At 45.0% G+C, this 20,222-nt stretch overlaps 1 protein-coding gene across 3 annotated transcripts in view; it reads left to right on the forward strand.

Moving 5' to 3' along the window:
* The window catches only part of RIPOR2 (RHO family interacting cell polarization regulator 2), a 49,018-nt gene that overhangs the window by 25,330 nt on the left and 3,466 nt on the right, over nt 1–20,222 (forward strand). Inside the window, exons 3-20 of one of the 3 annotated variants that reach the window (XM_015855159.2) lie at nt 579–734; nt 1,314–1,392; nt 1,620–1,643; nt 2,159–2,212; nt 3,870–4,019; nt 4,912–4,975; nt 7,810–7,853; nt 8,521–8,646; nt 8,954–9,102; nt 9,844–9,973; nt 10,498–10,644; nt 11,861–12,550; nt 14,932–15,116; nt 16,870–17,038; nt 17,643–17,778; nt 18,529–18,690; nt 19,368–19,526; nt 19,855–20,057. In XM_015855159.2, the coding sequence (XP_015710645.1) occupies nt 579–734; nt 1,314–1,392; nt 1,620–1,643; nt 2,159–2,212; nt 3,870–4,019; nt 4,912–4,975; nt 7,810–7,853; nt 8,521–8,646; nt 8,954–9,102; nt 9,844–9,973; nt 10,498–10,644; nt 11,861–12,550; nt 14,932–15,116; nt 16,870–17,038; nt 17,643–17,778; nt 18,529–18,690; nt 19,368–19,526; nt 19,855–20,057 (2,827 nt within the window). Of the gene's footprint in view, nt 1–578; nt 735–1,313; nt 1,393–1,619; nt 1,644–2,158; nt 2,213–3,869; nt 4,020–4,911; nt 4,976–7,809; nt 7,854–8,520; nt 8,647–8,953; nt 9,103–9,843; nt 9,974–10,497; nt 10,645–11,860; nt 12,551–14,931; nt 15,117–15,480; nt 15,552–16,869; nt 17,039–17,642; nt 17,779–18,528; nt 18,691–19,367; nt 19,527–19,854; nt 20,058–20,222 lie in introns of all 3 variants that reach the window. The other 2 variants (XM_015855158.2, XM_032442610.1) reach the window with 2 other exon arrangements.

A 20,222-nucleotide genomic window follows, 5' to 3' on the forward strand; every position in this document is an offset into this window, starting at 1 on the left:
TGTTGTCTTGAGCTCCGGCAGCCCATTCCTTGCCCACCACCCTCTGGTGCAGATCCTTTCCCTAACTGCTGTCCCAGCTGCCCCTCCACTGACACAGCTCCATGCTGTTCTCTCTGGCCCTGTTGCCATCATGGAGAGCACAGCTCAACACTGCTTCTCCGCTCCCTGTGAGGAGCTGCAGCCACCATGAAGCTTCCAGATACGCACAGTCCCCAGTCTTAGGAGCCTTCGGACTTTACACCTGGAATTATCAAGGCACCCCTTTGCTCTTAGCCCTTTCATGGCTGAGTCTAAGCAGCAGGAGGCAGGACAGGCACGGGATAAGACAGAGTAATTCCTGATGAGCCTGGGACTTCATATCTGGGAAAGGCAACTGGCACATCAAAAGCTGACGGCACACATCCCAGACTGCTCAGACCTCTCAACCTGTAAACAAACACAGCCTTTTAAGCAGCAGGCACGTAAGCAGAACCATTTCTCTAGCACAGATAAAATCAGGAAGATTTCTTTAAGCTACGCTTCTTTGAGCTTGTTTGTGATTTACAGGGATTTTCTCCTCTTTTATGTTCACTTTGCAGGTGTAACTCTTTTATTGAAAATACCTCGGCGCTCAAGAAGCCCCAAGCAAAAGTGAAGAAAATGCATAATTTGGGCCACAAGAACAGCACCACCCCCAAGGAACCTCAGCCCAAAAGAGTGGAAGAGGTCTACAGAGCCTTGAAGAATGGCCTGGAGTAAGAGCCTTTATTGTGCTTGTTGACTGAAGCTTTCCCAGGATATTTTAGCCCCTAGAAAAACATGTCACAGAAGCAAAGATCCTTAGTGATCGAAGAATGTACCTGTTGGAATAACACTTAGGACTGGAAATATGTGTAGGGAAAATCAGTCTAGAATTCTGTTTGCTTGCAAAAGTCTCAAGGACAGGGATTTCAACAGTAGAATTTTTTTCCTCCAGGTTTCCTGGAGTCATATCAGAAGAGTGTATCATCCTTAAGATAATGCTTCTGATGATAAGGGCTTTTACCAGCCAGACACGATAGCAGCTATCGGAAGGCACCAGCCTGTAAACTAAGCAGCAGATAGCTTACTTGAAAGCAGTTGTTTAGCATCAGGAAAACACCGGGCTACTTCAACAAGTGGCTTCTACTTATTCTCAGAAAGGCAGCAGGGAAACTGTTTTTAGACCAGATCGATACAGATCAACTTTTTGAGGAAGGCCATTTGTTGCAGAGATTTCCTTGTATAGTTCTCAGGAAGGGGCTCCATGACATGCTGCAGAGCTCATGTCTCCCTTCTCTGCTTTGTGTTTACAGCGAGTATCTGGAAGTGCACCAGACAGAGCTGGACAAGCTGACTGCTCAGTTAAAAGACATGAGAAGAAACTCACGCCTGGTACGTGTCATACTTGTGACTGTGTAGAGAAGCACGGTGCCCATCCAGAGGTACTGGAACAGGCATGGGCTGGGAGTGGGAAACTGGGCATGTGCATGCATGATCTTTGTCCCTTCCAACTTTCACTGTGGTTTTGATCTCTATTCACTGATAAACATTATTGTCTCACAGTGCTCTGGCACTGTCACGTTGCAAAATAAATCACAGTTTCTTCTTCTCTGTTGCAGGGAGTCCTGTATGATTTAGATAAGGTACGTTATCCTTTTCAACACTTCTTGCAAGGTAGTGTTAGTATTTGTGTGGTGTATGGAGCTGGAAACTCTCAGCCAGCTCTAATAGCCAGACTAATGTCATTGATACTGAAGTTACCTGCAAGCCATTGAATCAGTTGCCTTGTACAACTTTGCCCTGTAAGCCCCAGGTGGGTGGGAGGCTGCCAAGGGCACATCCTGAGTGTCTACAGACCAACCCCAGAGGGATGAGCCAAGGACTCAAGCAGCTGCCTTTCCTCTTGCATTATGCACCTCTGAGTGAGGGCCAGTCAGCATTTCATGGTGTGGACATTCACAAAGAGCAGTAAGCTTCATTTTCAGCAGCAGTTTAATCACAGTAACGTGGGACAGTGGATTCATGGGCAGCAGGGCCTCAGTGCATTAAGGAGGAGCTCCTCAGACTCCTTGGGATCCGAAGACACAAGCTAGCATGGAGATATCTTACAGATGTGTTCACATGTGCCTCACTCTCTGCCTTTCTGTTTTTCCCACAGCAAATCAAAGCAGTCGAGCGATACATGAGGAGGCTGGAGTTCCATATCAGCAAGGTAATGAGCACCCCAAGCATGTCCTGCATTAGAAAAAACAAACCCTGGGGCTACTGCTGCCCTCTCCTGCCACCTTCCAGGAAGGTGGATTTGACAAAGCCTCTCCTAGATTCACTACTTTTGCTTTAACAGCTTGGTGGTCAGAAATGAAGAGGGTTTTCATTGGTAACCTCTGACACCCAGCCACTCTCCATGCCTCACAACACTCCCATGCACTTTTAGCCATACTGAGAACATGGAAGCAAGTGCTTGCTGGGACAAGTCTCTCACAGCATGCTTACTTCTAAACTATAGGTAAAAGTGGAGTTACATTTGAAAGTCATCCAATTCTCCAGCTGTAACTCCACAGCACACCACATCTAGGATGTTTTTGCTGCTAAATCTTTTGCTGCAAGGTTTGGTGGGTTCACATCTACCTGATTGCATTGGTGAGAATGAGTCTCTTGTACCCAGTAGAGGTGCTTGTGATTTATACCTGTAGATTTTAGAGTTGGACGAGACCCACGACATGCGTTCTCATGGCTATAAACATATCTGCTAGCTATTAGTTACTTTTCTGAGTCTGACAAAAGAAGGAATTATTTTTGATGGATGAAATGCCTTTTGAGAGCCGTTTGAAAAGTGTTCTTACAGCTTGAAGTGCTCCAATTATGACAGCCCAGCCAAACCTTTTAATTTTGTGTTCTCTTACTCCGTGAGCTGAAAAAAGTCACCAGGCAATAGGCTGAAATTTTGTTCCCCCATCCGTTTTCTCTCTTGCTGGCAGCATGAATGGCAAAATTATTGCTTGGAGAACATTTCCATTCAAGGCCTTCCCACTCTAGCACTCTAAGAGCTAATGGTTTCTGTGCTTATAACGGGAACGAAAAGCACCAAACACAAGGGTATAACTCTGATCACCTGAGCATATTAGTTCTCTTTCTGTAGCCCACAGCAACAGAGGCAGGAGGAGCAGAGCTGCACTGCATTAAAACTTGTGGGCTTGTTCGGGTGACAACACAGTTTAGTTTCAGATGCCAGAAGGTTCTTTCAACCCCTGTGCTCAACATGGGCACCCACTGCATAGGAAGCAAAGGAACCTTAAATTAAACTGTACCATTGGAGACTTCCACTGGACAGCTTGGATGGCATAAACATATAAGTTCAGTGCAGGGATTAAAGGGAAAGGAGAAACCAAAGCATGAGACTTGTAAATCCATTGAAGGCTAGATCCAGGTGAGACTTTAAGTTGTATGTCACCAAGTATTACAAAACCTCCAGACTGCTTACTGAATGCCCGGTGCCTCGGCCATGCCAAGGACTCTTAAGAAGATCTCAAGGAAATTATGCAAGCATCTATGGAACTGAAGTTCAAAATACTTACTTTGCCATCAGTTGTTTCTAAACTTTTGTTTATTCGGGCTACAGCTCCTAGTTCTTGAGGTTTTAAAACCAGTCCCTGTATTTGTATCTTGTGCTGATTCTTTTTGGTCAGCTGTAACAGTATGATAGCTTCACTGACAGCTTCATCCATCCACTCACTCTCCATCCGAGGGTTTAATCACTTGTTTGGCTTAGTTTCCTTTTAATGCAATTCTTTTATTTCATTGAGTTCTCAGTTTTTTGTCTTTCTTTCTTTTTTCCCTCCTCTCCTTGCCATTCCCATTTTTTGCTCCAGGTGGATGAGCTTTACGAGGCCTACTGTATCCAGCGACGCCTCTGTGATGGTGCCAGCAAAATGAAGCAGGCCTTTGCAATGTCTCCTGCCAGCAAAGCAGCTCGAGAGAGTTTAACTGAAATCAACAGGAGTTACAAGGAATACACGGAAGTAGGTCCTCATCCATTTGGTCTTCCATTTTCACACTGTTGAAAGGCCGTGAAATCTTGGCCACTCATTTCAGTGATAACCACATCCAGATAAAAGGGTTAGGTGTAAAGTCAGTGAAGGAAGATTGTTAATTATTTATTTGTCTTCAAGTGAATTCCTGTTATCTTATAAAGACAGGTGACATAAGCTCAAAGAATTCTTTGAAATAATAATGGTTATGTTCCAAAAGACAAGGGCTATACCCCAGGAGCCACTGCATGCAAAGAAGTAAATCTACCCTGAGCCTACGTATGTTGCTGCCATACACGTCCCTTCCCACCCTGCAGACATTAGGGTGGCAGGGTAGCTGGAACAAGCAGACACCTTGTGCTCTGCATCCAGTTTCAATTGCTGTGATTACTATCTATTTTATTAAACCAGCGGTTTAATTAAGGAAAATCTAATAGTGCTGCAAACATCACAGTGCACAAGCTGTGGCATCCTGCCTAGCTCTTTGGGGAGGGTCAAGTACCCATCTCACACAGTCTTTATTTTTAATGTCGTCCATGTTTTGTGGGTGAATAAAAACGTGCTGGGAGCTACTCTGGCATGGAGCTGCTGCTGGCTTGTGTCCTGGCTAGAGAAGACAGGGACAGTAGCCATGCTACACTTTAAAGCTACAGCTGCCTGCTGCCAATGCCAGAATTAGATCGCAGGTTTACATTCAGCTTCAGTATAAGCAGGCATAGTTCAGCTGCTGTTTTTAGGGCCAGAGTTTGCTAAAGACAAAAGTAGCTCTTGCATATGGATTTTAATGACAAATACCTTTCCTCTGCATAATAGAAGTGTTTATTTCCAAATAGAACTTAGAAAGAGGGTTTGTCTGACCTCACTATTCTGTCTTCCAACACAGAACATGTGTACCATAGAAGCAGAGCTGGAAAACCTGCTGGGGGAGTTTTGTATCAAGATGAAAGGTAATTACCTTTTCACCTTTCCTTTCACTGAACAGAAGTCAGTCTGTGCCTGGTGCTGAGGGCATTGAGATGCTTTGGTTTTATATATGTACTTATAAGCATGCTTACTCGTCCTCTGCACCAATTGCTGAGCCTTCAAACTCTGACTTGCCCCTCTGCGCTGTGGAAAGGATCACAGAGCTGGGAGCAGTTTACAGTGAGATAATTCCAATAACATGATTCATGTGTTCAAGGGAGATGTGCTAGTTAGGCTCTCCCAAATGCTCCTCCCAACAGCCAAAGCAATTCAGTTTGAAGGGTGCTGCACCTTTTGCCTCTATCTCCAAAACCCTTTAAGAGCTACGTGAACGTCCATGGAGCTGAACTTCAAAATAGTAGACCAAAGGCCATACAGCAGAGAAAGGAAATTGCATCAAGCTGTGCCCCTCAGGGCATTGCCATAGTTGCTGTAAATGCAGAGCAGTGCAGTTCAAGACAGGATGACTTGTCGCAGAGCGCATCAGGGCACCACAAACAACTGAGCTGAAAAGGCCAGGCCCCTTCTCTCTTGTATGCCTGAGTCTTCCAGGAAGGCCTGCAGGCTACAGTGAAGCAGAGAGCAAACCACAGATGACAGCTACGTCTAAAACATTCTTGTACCATGAAGAAGCCAAATGAGAAATTAGCAAAGAGAAATGCCATATTGCTAAGCATTTTCTAATTAGGACACTGTGACTCTTATGTAGGTCACTTTCCCTAGGAATGGGAATCCAGTAGGACAGTCCAACTTTTGCTATTGGCACAGCTCTAGCACAAAAACCTAGTCATCACATAGCAGGCACCTTACACAGCCACCTAGTGGCCCCGTCCTGCCATTAATTGCACTGACCTCCCAGGAGCAGCCACCTTCCCCTCCCAGTCTGTGTTTTGAGCCCAAAGCACTGCTTCTACAAAGCCATTTGAAGCTGTGCAAGCAGGAGGTGGTAGGGAGGTGGGGATCAGCCTCTTCTCCCAGACAGCAGAGATAGGACAGAAAGGAATGGCCTCAGTTTGCATCAGGGGAGGTTCAGGTTGGGATAATTTCTCAGAGAAGAGTGGTGAGGCAGAGGCACGGGCTGCCCAGAGAAGTGTTAGAGAACTGTGTGGGTATAGCACTGAAGGACATGGTTAGTGAGCATGGTCGAGATGGGTCAACAATTGGACTAGATAATCCAAGTGGTCTTATCCAACTGTAATGATTCTGTGACGAGGGCCATTGGCTCCTGCTGTACACTGAAGCCCCAAGAGCCACTCATGTCACCAAAACTTATGTTCCCTGTGACAGTGATGTAAGCTCAGCAGCTGTGCAGTGTTCAGTCTGCCCATCATCTAGCTGCAGAGACCTGAGCAGCACCAGCAGCCTTAAGACCTTATTCCCAGACCTTGGTTCCTGCCCAAGCTGGCAGGGCCTGTCACCAGGCATAGACCTGAGCTCCAGACAGCACACACACACACAGAGACCCCAGCCACATCCCCCCATCCAGTGAGCAAAGGAGGGGCCTTTTATATTCCTCAGATGCTTTCAGAGATGCATCCCAGCAGAGATCAAATTCCTTTGTAAAAGTGTGCCTAGGGAGAGAGGAGCAGCAGTGGAGTGCTAGAAAGTTTGAATAATTTATAAACAGTAAATAAATTAGATAGGAATTGGTAATATGAGCTCTGAACAAGGGCATCTTTGTTCAGCTAAGCAATAGGATAAGTGAAGAAAACTATTTTCTGATCAAAGATATGAAAGACCAGCAGATTACAGGGACAGGCCAGGACTATACAATAGGGATCTGGTTGGTCCCACAGCCCAGCTGCAGCCTGGCAGTAGAAGCCAGCAGTAGGTCACATCTTAGCTGTGCTGATGCTAATACATCTCTTTCTCTCTTCATGAGAATACCAGCAGCAGCTGGTATGAGAAGGCAAAAAAGATGTCATGTATCCCTGGGGTGGTGAGCAGCTGAAGGAAATGAGGCAATTATTTTTTTCTTAATAGCAAAACAAATGTAATAGCTACCTAATGAAGAGATCAGTGAGGAAGAAGAGATTCCCTGTGCAGAGGGTTGGGTGACCAGAAAGCAGCCAGTTGCCCCCATCCTGCAGGAGGGCAAGTTAGAAGGCCAGGAGGTGGGTGGTGTCTTCCATGGGGCTTCAGGATGGTCACAAGCCCTAGGAAACTTTCTATTTCGTATGTATGGTGCCAATACAGAAATAGCATCATGACATCCTTTTAAAAAAAGCTCTCATGCAGGTAGTGCGGCAAAGCTCTTGTAGTGTATATATCACCCCTCTGGGGAAAGATGGGATAAATCTCATATTACAGAGGTCACTTGTAGTTCTTGATGTAGTTAGTGCTCAAAGACACTGGGGTAGTAATATAATGGTTACAGTATGGAGTCTCTCTCCCTCACTGTGTTACCACTAGGGAGTTATATCACAGACTTCTTGTTAGAACAGACAGTTGGGGCTGATTTGGGTTAACCAGCAAGCACTGCATGGTAATGAGCAGCTCGCCTACACCTTGTGATAGTCAGAGCATGAAGCTCAGCTTCTGAAGCTACATGACGTCAGGAAGCTATTTCTTCTGTTTCATACAGTTATTACACAAAAGGGAAAATTATGCTTGGAGGAAAAAAAGCTGGGAAGTGCAAGTCTTTGATATGCACAAAACCACTGCATGATGAATTTCTGTACCAAAGAAGAAAAGTCATCCCCATAGAGTGTGGGCTGACAGGGCTGCTGCCTTTTCCTGTCACAGCTTGGTGGCCACTGGGTACACCCAGGGGTCTGTCTGCCTGCACTGACTCTCACTCCCTGTCTCTCTCCCCCAGGTCTGGCTGGCTTTGCTCGGCTCTGCCCTGGGGATCAGTATGAGGTACGTAGCACTTGGCTTCCGGATCAACACAAAAAGAATTAAAAAGAGAGGCAGACTTCTGCATTTTACTCCATGTTGAATAAAACTTTGTGACATCTCCATGCCAAGAAACAGCTGCTAGTTTTCCTATAAGCTCTACGAAAAGCATTGCAGATCTCTCTCTGCCTGTGTTAGGGCATCTGTCACAAGACCTGAACATTTTATTTGGAGCACTGGGTGGTAGCTATTCCATGAGCTACAATAATTTATTTAAATGAAAATAAGGCTTTTTTTGTATATGCGTTTGTCTCCCAGAATTAGGACACGCTTCTCACCATCTTGTTCTCAACAAGCATTTCTAATTCTTCTGGAAATAAAGCATATGCCTCACCCTATGTATGTGGCTCATTGGAGAGGTCCTTGCAAACATTCTCTATCAAATGCAGGGGTTTTCTTGTTCAAGCAGAAAGACACAATCATGTCTTGAGACCACTGTCACTCTGTTTTCATCATCAGCCTAAGCCTTGCTGCTGCAGAGGCCTCTTAACAGGGGATGACCAAACCCCACCTAGCCCACCCTTCAAGCTGTAGGAGTTAGGGAATTGGCCAGAGGGGACCTTCCCTTTCCAACATTTGTGCACTAAGAGAACATATTGTTCAAGATAATAAGAGGACTTTTCTTTTTCAGATTTTCATGCGTTACGGTCGCCAGCGATGGAAACTAAAAGGCAAAATAGAAGTGAATGGCAAGCAAAGCTGGGATGGAGAAGAAATGGTCTTCCTCCCTCTCATTGTTGGGCTAATCTCCATAAAGGTATGCATATTAACTGCTCTGCCTGCAAGCAAGGCAAGTGCCAAAAGGCTGCCTTTATGTGCACTGTCAGTAAAAATATGAAAGTAGATCATTAAACTTCTTTGAAATGAGTCATGATCAGTATTTCAGACACACCTGACTGAATGAAGTGTCATAGTACTATGATATGAAGATGCAACAAATACAGTCATATTTTAAAAGCCTTTTAGCAAGAGGCCCAGACCAGAAAAAGACAAAACCATCCCTTTAAATTAAGGATTTTGGTACCTTGCGTGGTCCTACATGTCCTGTTGTTTTCCTCTCACAGGTGACAGAAGTGAAGGGACTTGCTACTCACATCCTTGTAGGAAGTGTTACCTGTGAAACAAAAGACTTGTTTGCAGCTCGGCCCCAGGTGGTTGCAGTAGACATTAATGACCTTGGCACAATCAAGCTGAACCTTGAAATCACCTGGTAGTAAGTAGAACTGACTGGATGGTCTCTGGGTCAAGTGGATGTTTTAAAAGAAATTAAATAAAAATCAACCATACAGAAGGGGTCTATCAGTGTGGTCTCTTCTCTCTTTGTGGGAAAGAGCATGGTTTAAAAGCTGGACTTTGTGGGCTTTGTACATGGTGTGAGGGCAATGGGAAATCTAGCACTCGCTGTCTGCAGTGGTAAGCGTGGGTAAGCTGATAATGTTTGGATGCAAACCCAGTTCTCAGTGTGTTTTAATGAAATAACTGTCATTCCTTAAATAGCATTAACATTTTTAACTTCTACAGTAGTGTATGCTCTTTCTTGTAATGCAATAAACATGAAGCTAGCAATGGCAGCAGCTGATTTCCTCTATAGTACAACAACTCTATTAGCTCCTGTTAACTCTGCTGAGCACCTTCCTTATTATCACATGAGCTACCTGTCAACTCAGCTCCAAGAATACTCATGTGAGAAAGCAGGCAGAGCTGCATAAATGATTTCTGAAGCTAAAATGCTTTTATTGGGAATGAGAACTGCACTTCTAAGCCTGCTGATTAATTAACAACGTTTTCTTTTAAATGCTTCAGTTAAAAAAAGAAAGAGCCACCTCTGAGTTTTAATGTGCTCATAAACACCCTTTTCAAAACATCCTTTCTGGGGACCTGAAATTCCTTCTCCATCAGCCTAACAATGGTTGGTTTTTGGTGTCTTTTTTTTTCCCTGTCTGTGTTCTTGCAGCCCCTTCGATGTGGAAGACCTGACCCCCTCCACGGGAAACGTGAGCAAGGCCTCTGCTCTCCAGAGGAGAATGTCCATGTACAGCCAAGGCACTCCAGAAACGCCAACCTTCAAGGACCACTCGTTCTTTGTAAGCCCTCCTTGGCTTCATGTTTATGTAACGAGAAATCCTAGCACAGTTCAAACACTGCAAACACTTCATTGCTTTCCACATTTAGGCTTTTTTCCCCAGCGTCAGCAAGTTACCCTCACAAATACTTATAATGCATTTCTAGCTGCTAATTCTCAAAGAAGGTGGCAGTGGTCCTGGCATGCTGTATGGCCAACTACCATCTAACTGTTGTTCTTGCCTGACTGCTGTGTTACTTGAGTAATCTTCATAAAATGTCTGTTCTTCCCATGGCTGTGGTTAAACAGCCATTGCAGCAGTAGTATTTTTAATGTGTCCTCTGGTAAAGAAGAGATTTGCAAGGTTAGATTTCGTGTGAAATTAATTCTGAATGCTTTATAAGGACTGTGCATTAAGTTGAATAGGCCATCTGTAGAGATATGAATTTTATAAGTGCTACATCCCATGCCTGTGATTTAAATGCTCTGCTACAAAGCATTCAGTTAACCTGCCCTCCTCACCGTGTTTGCTTTTAACTGTTGAAGAGATGGCTGCATCCCCTGCAAGACAGGCCAAGGTTGGCAATCTTAGATGCTCTGCAAGACACTTTCTTTGACAAGCTTCGGCGCAGTCGCTCTTTTAGTGATCTGCCATCGCTCAGGCTAAGCCCCAAAGCAGGGCTAGAGCTATATGTGAGTCCTGATATTTGTGTGCTGAAGGAGTCTACCTGTCCCCGTGTGGCATCTCCATTCCCATGCATGCTTTGTGTGCCGCTCTCTGGTGCAACTTGCTTATTTTGCTGACCGCTGACAGGGGATAGTGTGAGTGTAAGCCCACGCTGCTTGCGGTAAAGCAAATTCCTTTTGGTTTCTACAGGGATAATGATCTGAGGGGGGAGTGCATGGCAGGAGCACAAGCCTATATGGCATCCTTAAAAATGGCATTATTAAAAATGGCACGCCATACTGATTGATATCATACATTTGCTGTGTGACTTGACTTTCAGCAGTAAAGGAGAGGTTGAAAGCGTACTCATGTGAGGGGAAAGGAGAAATAAATCTTAGAGTATCGTTATGTTTAGGGAAGAAAGCTGCTAGGAAAATGATGCAAATTTTGGACATTGTAACTGTAAGTACTTTGCCGACATATGAGTGCCTATAGTTCCTTCCAGCAAATTGTCAGCAAAATACTAGTTGTCATTCATCTGTGCTGTGCTTTTGCATGAGTTTGCCATGTAATGAAGGCTAAAATTGGCTTCAGAGCCAATCAGTGTGAAATTTCAGGCTTTGATTTATTATGTTCTGGCTCCAGGCAGGTTCTTGTACTTCCCCTCCTTACTGCTTTTTGCCTTTCTTTATGTTCTAAAAATTGTGTAAAATAATAGAGCGATTTGTACTGCAGCTCTGAGATGCTTCAAACCAGATAGCAGGGAAGAAGTCAGCAGAAATGTTCTCTCTCCAATGTACAGTATAAATACAACATGAAATAAATACAACAGAAATCTGTAAGAACACAAAAATGTAGCCAAGATAGCTTAAATGCAGCCTACCAGGAAGGAAATTTCCCACAAGAAGTGGGGCAATGCCTTGGAAGTGCTGTCAGAGTCAATTTATTTAGACAAGCAGCGCTTGGGGCTGCTATGGGACGTGCTTACCAGAGCTCTTGGCTTACCCTGCCCCAAAGAGATGTCGAACCTAGAGTTCCCAGCAGAATCCCGCTGGAGTCAGGAGCTATGCCAGATGAAAGCACAAGTTGGATTTCAAGTGATTTTCTCATTTCTCAAGACTTAACTGGTTCTCTAATCTTATTCCTTGCATTTGTCTTTCCCAGACACATAGATTATTATTATTATTTTCTTTCCAATGAGACATGAAAGACATCTTCTCTCTTTCTCAATTATCTTTTCAGTCAAACTTGCCAGATGATGTCTTTGAAAATGGAACAGCAACCACTGAGAAGCGGCCTCTTTCCTTCACTTTTGGCGACCTGCCTTACGAAGACCATGTGCCCCCTGCCAACTCAGCAGAGCCCTCCTCTGCTCACGTCACCTCCAGCCCCGATATCGCCACCACTGCTACCCAGCACCGAGCTCTCAAGTCATCCGAGAGCTCGAGCCCAGACTGCAGCAGCAGTGACTCCTGCAGAGACTCCATCCCTGAGCCCAAGGACCTGCCATCCCCAAGAGAGGCAGCAGCCATCAGGAACAAGGCCACCCCCAGGGCACATGCTGAAGTTTGCCAAAAGCCCTCCGATACTGGGAGCGATCGTGTCTTCATAGAGGCGAACGTCCCGGTTTCACTCCTGCAGGACACAGATGAAGGTTCTGAGCTAAAGCCGGTGGAGCTGGACACCTATGAGGGCAACATCACCAAGCAGCTGGTAAAAAGGCTGACGTCTGCCGAGGTGCCTGGGACCCCAGAGAGGCTGCCATGTGAGGGGTCCATCAGTGGGGAATCAGAAGGCTACAAGTCTTATCTTGATGGAAGTATTGAAGAAGCCTTGCAAGGGCTTCTCTTAGCTCTTGAGCCTCATAAAGAGCAATACAAAGAGTTTCAGGACCTGGACCAGGAAGTGATGCATCTGGATGACATCCTAAAAGTGAGTACGTTTTCAGAAAGTACTACACTGAAGGAAATCTGAGCGAGTAGAATCTCTTCCTGTTCCTTGCAAACATCGAATCAGAGATCACTAAACAGATCTGTTCCTGTTGGAGCACCCTCTCACAGTACTGTATTTTTAAACTTGTGTCTGCAGTGTGCTGGTTGTAGCCTTGTATGCTCAAGCAGCGGATCCTTTAATCAACTCAAAACCTGAGGGAAAAGGAAAAAGGTACAATGGCGGAGGGGTAATTACGTTATGCCTTTCTCTGCGGAAACCACTTGAGAGCCTGCCAGTTGTGCCATACTGGAGATCAGATTATAGCCAATCTTCTGCCTTTAAAATTCACAGGCCGCATCCTTGGTGGCTGTACTTTGGCACTGAGCTACACAGAGCTCTGCAAAACTACACCTGCTGAGGATCAGGCCATGTAGACATGGCAGCTTGATTTTCTAAACCGCCAAAGTGATTCTGAAGCGCAGATCCTACTGAAGGTTGCCATTCCTTCCTTGCTTTTTGTTCCCAAGCCTTTTCCCTTTTTCCCCCATGTATTTTTTTAAAGGAAGTCATCCTGTCTTTACACCAGGATGAACCAAACGCATTGAAGATTGGAAAGAAGTAATCAATTTTGTATGGGTTTTGTTAATATGTTGCCTGCTGATCACTGTGGATCTTATCTTCCCTATGAATAAGAACTCGTGACGTGTTACTGTGCAAATAGTATCACATGGGAAATAATCATTTCAAATGCTTCATATTCATATGCAAGTTGGTCTGATAGTCATTTAAACCTCATCCTTTAAAAGCAGGGCTGAGGAGGAAGGAGGGAAGCGTTCGTCTTTTCACTAAGAAAAGCCCACAGCTTTGTTAGCATCTTTTTTTCTATTGGTGTATGCAGCTGCATGGTATTTCTCCAACTTAAGTGGGGTTTTTCTTGACAGTCTGCCGCCCATGAATTTTGTACTATTTTCCCAGTATTTCAAGCAGGCAAAGCTACCATTGCTGTTAAATTTCAACTTCATGGCTACCTTGCCCTGCACACTGGGGATAGCTGCTTCTCCCAGACTTGCTTTCCATATGCATGTAGCTATTGACGAGCTTGCAGGTGGACGCACAGCATCCCCAGTGGCTGCACTGGTCTCAGAAAGCTGACCTGGAATCCAGCTGTGGCTGAAGAAAGCTCTCTTGGCCCTGTCAGATGGTCAGAGAAACACAAAGCCCACATGTTGCTGTTGCTCTTGCCTGAAAAAGCTGCACTACCAGCCTCAAAAGAAGCGGCAGCTAAAGTCATCTGTGCTGCAGAAGCATGATACAGTCAGCCTCGTGGAGGTGTTGGGGACTGTGTTTGAACAGTGTAAGACTGTGCTGTCAGTTCAAGGTGACAAGCATCATAAATGCTAACGTACAATTTGTGCAGACAAACTAGAAACAAAACTCCAAACCTTGACAGTTCTAGAGGAGCCAAGTCCAAACTCGGAGGCCAGCTTGTTTCTTTTTACAAGCTGAAAACAGATTCCTGATTCCTACTTGGGACTGGAAGATGCAGCTTTGTAGCTGCATCAGTGGTCATGCAGTACATGAGCTGCAGGAGTCCTCACACAACTCCAGCTGCTGATTTGGTCAGGCAAAGTAATCGTGGCATCAAGTCTGTGGGCACACCTGGATGTAACCAGGGCTTTGGTACTTCCTGCAGCACCAGCAAAGCCTTGGTGATATTTCATTCCAGCACTAAGGATGACTTCCACCCTCTCTAGGCAGTGTTGGTTCGCAGGCTAGAATGCTACTTCTTTCTGTCACTTAGGAAATCAATGCATTATTAGCTCTTCCCTTGTAAGCAGTGTGGCTTCAAAGGCCACAGAAGTCCTCTCTTGTCCATCACATGTATACATCTGCAGATGTGGGACCAATATGGCTTAGCTTCATTGGAGTTACATCTGGAATACATTCAGTAGTGTCGTTGTATATGCATTTACATATAAATCTGCTTCTGTATCTGTAACAGCCATTGTGCAATGTGCCTTTCTTTTTTCAAATTCCAGTGTTCTAATTACCATCTCTCCTTTCGGAGGATGTTGAAAGCTGCATCACTTTAAGATGTACTTGTCCTTTCTGTAAAACATGCTGATTTTTGCCTTTGCAGGTCTTCTCTTTGGGCAAAAGAGGAGGTAGGAGGGGGGGGGGAGGAGGAAGGGAAGGAATTTCTAATTCCAAGGCTTTGATTGTGTATGCTATGAATATGAAGGTTTGAAATGAAATGCCCAATAACATGAAGTACTATAAATAAAATGAAGAATTGGAAAATGTTAAGCTTTATCCTTTATGTTTTTATTTCAGTAGTAGCTAATATCTGGGGTTTTCATTGGTTCGTTCTGCCTTTGCAGTGCAAGCCAGCAGTAAGCCGAAGCAGGTCCTCCAGTTTAAGTCTAACAGTTGAAAGTGCTTTAGAAAGCTTTGATTTCCTGAACACCTCTGACTTTGATGATGAGGATGGTGGTGGTGAGGAGGTTTGTAATGGTGGAGGAGGTGCAGACTCGGTATTTTCAGATACTGAGGTTGAGAAGAATAGGTAAGTTCGTAGCAACTGCCAGCTGTGCTTAAGCCAAACTGATCCCCCGGCTCTTTGTCGCTAACAGAGGATCCCGGTGCACACATTATTCAAGGAAGACTGACAAATCCTGGAGGAGTTTATAGGGTCAGAGGGTTTCCGGTGGCTGCTGCGTACCAAATCTTTAGCTTCCAGGATAATCTTTTCCTGTTCAAATATGCGCAATCTGCCCTCCCCCCAAAAAGAGATGGGTGAATTAAATTAAGCTGTCATTGATACTGGCAGAGCCTCTTCCTTGACATAGGTTTGGACCTGGCTTTCCTTGGATGCAATTACTAATTCCTCTGTGGTTTTTCCCCCCCCTCCCTTTGTCTTTTCTCTCTAGCCGAATGAGTCTTTGCAGTGGATTAAGCTTGTAAAAAACAATAACACAGGGCCAGATTTAAGCAGCATGGTGTAGGTTTCCTTTGGAATGTAAGAGTGATGACTGGTACTCTGTCCATGGCCCTGCGTGTTACCTGCCCTTCTTTCATCACTTCTGGTCTTTTTGAGGGGAAAAAAAAAAAAAAAGAGAAAAGAAAAAAGAGCTGTGTTGTTTTGTGTCGTGGTTTGCCATTGTCGTGTGACCGTAAGAATGCTGTGTTTCGATCATTAGATCCTAAAAGCACATCTGCTTCCTTAGCACTGCCTGTGTGTGGCACGAGAGCAGGAAGAAAAGGCAGAGCGCAGCTCCATCAGCCCCCGTGCTTTCCAGCAGGGGAGCTCTGCTTCTCACACCTTATCGTGGCCTGCTCAAAGCAATTCTGAGTGCAAACAAGCAGCAATGGTTCAGTTCCCATCATTTCACTGTGTTGTCTCTTCCCAGACTGAGATGGTGGGAAGAAAACCTCAGGAGATTGTGTTGCTTGCTGTATTCTGAGCTTAGGTCATTGATGTAAAGATTTGGCTTTAAGCAGGCGATTCAGCTTGATTTTAACTTAGGCAGAAGAAATTGAAGCTAGTTGTAAGCTGACTTGGAACCTAACTAAGATCTCAAAGGCTAAATTCTCATGTTCCCCTCTGGGCTCATCCCAGACAGTGTGGATTCCTGCTTCCACTTTTAGCTGCGTGTGACTCACTGTAAGGATCACAGGCGCTGACGCTCCTAGACCTGCAGCCAAGCGCACTTGCGGTCTGGGGACTGACCTTGGGCTTTGTGTTTAAACACAGGGAGGACCGTTTGTACAAAACAAAGTTGGAAATAATGATTAAAAACACAGCAAGAACGGCTTTACGCTCTTACAGAAACTACTGGCAAACGAAGCTGTACACAGTGTGCCTAAAACAGCCTATGAAAATATCATGTCCCTCATTCCAGCGGTGGTTTTCCTTCTGCAGTGACTGATAAATTTGGCACCAGGAAGATGCTGATAGCCTAGATCTGCTCTCAGCAGCTCAGTACTGGAGACAACACAAACTGTAACGTTGCTTCTCCTGGACTAATATGGGAGATGATTTATTGAGAGATGGGTGTTTGCTCCCAGTGTTTGTGCCTCTATGTGACTGCAACCTTATAGACACTTGCTGGTGCAGATACCATGTTATTCAAGGCCTGTCCCACTGCTCACGTGTGACATGATGTCTTCATCACCGTGTTTCTGGCTTTCTGAGGGCTGTGTGGTCCCAGGGTGCTGCTTTCAGCTCTGCTCTGTGCTCGTTGCCCATCTCTGAGTGAGCGTGTGTCTGTCTGCCCGAGCAGCCACAGCCCTGCACTGATCTCTTCTTCCCTCTGCAGTTACAGGACTGAGCACCCCGAAGCCAGGGGCCACCTCAGCGAAGCCCTGACTGAGGACACGGGGGTCGGCACCAGCGTTGCTGGCAGCCCTCTGCCCCTGACCACAGGAAGCGACAGCCTCGATATAACCATAGTTAAGCACTTGCAGTACTGCACACAGCTCATCCAGGTACCGAACCCAGCTCATTTCTGCATTATCTTTTTACATTTTTGTGGGTATAAGTGGTTTGACAATGCTACTGTGGTGGCAGTGGGAGCCTCCCCTCCTGATATTCTTCATCCCCGCTACAACAATCACAGCATTTTGGAGCAGACTCTTCAACTTTAGATATCATCAACATTTTCTGGCCTACCTGAGCAATGCAGAACAACCCTAATTCCAGTCCCCTTAGCCCTGAGCAGGACACTCTGCTGACTACAAGTATGAGAAAAAGGGAGTTTTTGGCTCATATACAAGAGCACGCAGTAAATATGCAGCTGAGGGAGGCAGGCCTGAACTCTGTCCAGGTTTGATATAAATGATGTTGGACTGCTGAAGGAAATACAGATGTCAGCAGCAGGGTGTATTGGCCATGGGAAAGCACCAAACAAACACAGGCAGCTGGGCAGGGGATTGGAGCCAAAACAAAGCAGAGCAACAAGAAATATTTGATAATTCCAGGCAAGGAATTTGCCATTGCATTTATTCAGGTGCCAGGTGTTACAGAGGTTTGAGTTTTGTTTTGAGGTTTCAGAATGATTCCTTTTCTTCCTTTCCATTTTGTCTCCATTAGCAAATTGTCTTCTCTGGTAAAACACCATTTGTGACAAGAGACCTCCTTGATAAGCTGTCCAGGCAGACCCTTGTAATGGAGAATATTGCAGAAATCAGCACTGAGAACTTGGGAAGCATCACCTCCCTTACAGATGGTAAGAGACACATTAGGGGTTTTCCTTCTGAAAAGGGCTGGTTTAGGCAGGGGGCCTGCTGAAATAAATAACCACTGTGACTGAAGGGAGTGCCACCATAGCAGGAGACAACTCACAAATGGATGTAGCAGTCAATGAACTTGGTCAGGGAGCTTATTCATAGAATGACAGAATCCTTAGTGTTAGAAGGGATCTCTGAGGGCCATCTAGTCCAGCTCCCCTGCAATAAACAGGGACACCACAGCTAAATCAGGTTGTCCAGGCCTTATCCAGCCTGACCTTATTCTGTCTTAAGTGCTGCTATTCAGAAATAAGCAGGTGAGAAGAGAAAGGGCTGTACTGACTCTTATCCTGCTTGTTGTGCAGAAGGTGGGCAGAAGAAGCTGCAGCAATGGGGTGGGGATGCTGCCACTTCTGCAGTTATACTTGTCCTCCACCTCTTTCCTGAGGAAAGTGAAGATCTGCCTTATGCTACTTGGCTAACTTACCCAAGGCTACAGAGCAGTGCTTGGACAAGGACCAATCTCATGCAGACCATTCATTTTCCTTAGTATTTCCCCTAGTGGTTCATGGTATTTATAGAGATGAGACATCAGTGTCCAGAACTTGATCAGGAATAGATTTTCCCACATCTTCTTTTGGGAAACAGAAACAACTCATCACAAACCTGGGGTCAGCATGTGACCAACTCTGTGAAGGGTGACCTACCTTCTGTCAGTGTTTCATCATTCATTTTGTCTTTTCCTCCAGCAATCCCAGAGTTCCACAAGAAGCTGTCACTGCTGGCTTTCTGGATGAAGTGCACTGGTCCTTCGGGAGTCTATCACACGTCTGCAGACAAGATGATGAAGCAGCTGGATATCAATTTTGCTGCCACTGTGAATGAGGAATGTCCAGGGCTTGCAGAAACAGGTACCTCCTGCCGCAAAAGAAGTTATTTGTCATCAAAATGGAGAACACTTTTGTATTGGGCTTTACTCAGCTTTCATTGCTTTGTTTTCCAACCCCTGGAGGTCTGTTTGGGCATGGCTCCAAGATGCTATTTGAAAGCTAATGCAACAAATTCTTGGAACAATTTTGGCCTGAAATAATCAGATCGGAATAGGAGAAAAAAGTGAAAAGAAATCATTGTTTAAAGGCTCATGAGGTAATCGGAAAGTGCATTCCCAAATACAGATTTGAAAGTGATATAGTGCAGTAGGAATCCTCTCGATTGTATACAATTATTAAGGTTGGAAAAGACCGCTAAGATCATCTAGTCCAACCATAATGTGTTTATTATATAATGTCCATGTCCCATTGCAGTTTGCTGTACAAATTCAAGCGTGTCTATCTGAATGTAGGTTTCTATTTGGGGTTGGATGTACCACTTGTCAAACTCCAGCTCCATTGACTAGCTCTCCCTGGGCAGGAACAGGATGGCTTGCTTAGACTGCAGATGCCCACTCAGAGTGGGGTTTTCCTTCCTGCTCCATTCTGCTGCTCTCCAGGCCATTCTCAGGCTCACTTTCTGCATGACACACACCTGGACAGGAATGCCAGCAGCTTCTGTTCTCACTAACACATCCTTTTGTCCCTGGTCCCTGCAGTGTTCCGAATCCTGGTATCTCAGATTCTGGACCGGACCGAGCCCGTCCTCTACTCCACCATGTCCTCAGAGATCATTACAGTCTTTCAGTACTACAACTATTTTGCCAGCCATAGTGTTAATGACCTTGGGAGCTATTTGCTGCAGCTTGCAAAAGAAGGTAGGGTATACAAAATAAAGTAGCTAATGGGAGATTTCATTGGTGTCCTTCTGATTTTACAAGAGCTGGGGAGAGTCAAAGAAATGCCTTGGATACTAAATGTGACTGCACCCCAAGAGTTGCACATATCAAAGGGGAGGAGCTGGTGGAGATACACCCTCAGTCATTTCTATTTCCACATATGAATAAGACACCACGGTGCTGCAATATTCAGATGGGGATTTTTCATCTGTCCTCTATATACAGTGAGGATTTCTGGTGGGGAAATGAGAAATCTGAAACACAGGGGATAAAACCAATAACAAAAGCCTTCCTCTTGCACTTCTAGCCTCTGTGGTTCAGATGTTGCAGTCTGTGAAAGATGGAAAACTGCAACAAAACGTGTCCAAAATAAACTCCAACAACCTCCCACCACAGCAAGAAGTTTTGAGAGCTTTGGCTTTACTTCTCAATGAAAATAAAAACGAAGTCAGTGAGACTGTAGCATCGCTCCTGACAGCTACTGCAGAAAACAAGCACTTCAGGGAGAAGGTAAATGGCAGAAAATCACCTGTTGCATAAGGTTTATACCTTATTTATACCTTATACCTTGTTATACCTTACGTTATACCTGTTGTATAATCATCATGCTTTTTTCTGTCTGTATGTCTCAGATGTCTGCATTTATAAAGTAGTTGCCTTGAGCCTGATTTAAAT

This window comes from Coturnix japonica, chromosome 2, assembly GCF_001577835.2.
Source record: "Coturnix japonica isolate 7356 chromosome 2, Coturnix japonica 2.1, whole genome shotgun sequence".
In the NCBI taxonomy this organism is placed as follows: domain Eukaryota; kingdom Metazoa; phylum Chordata; class Aves; order Galliformes; family Phasianidae; genus Coturnix; species Coturnix japonica.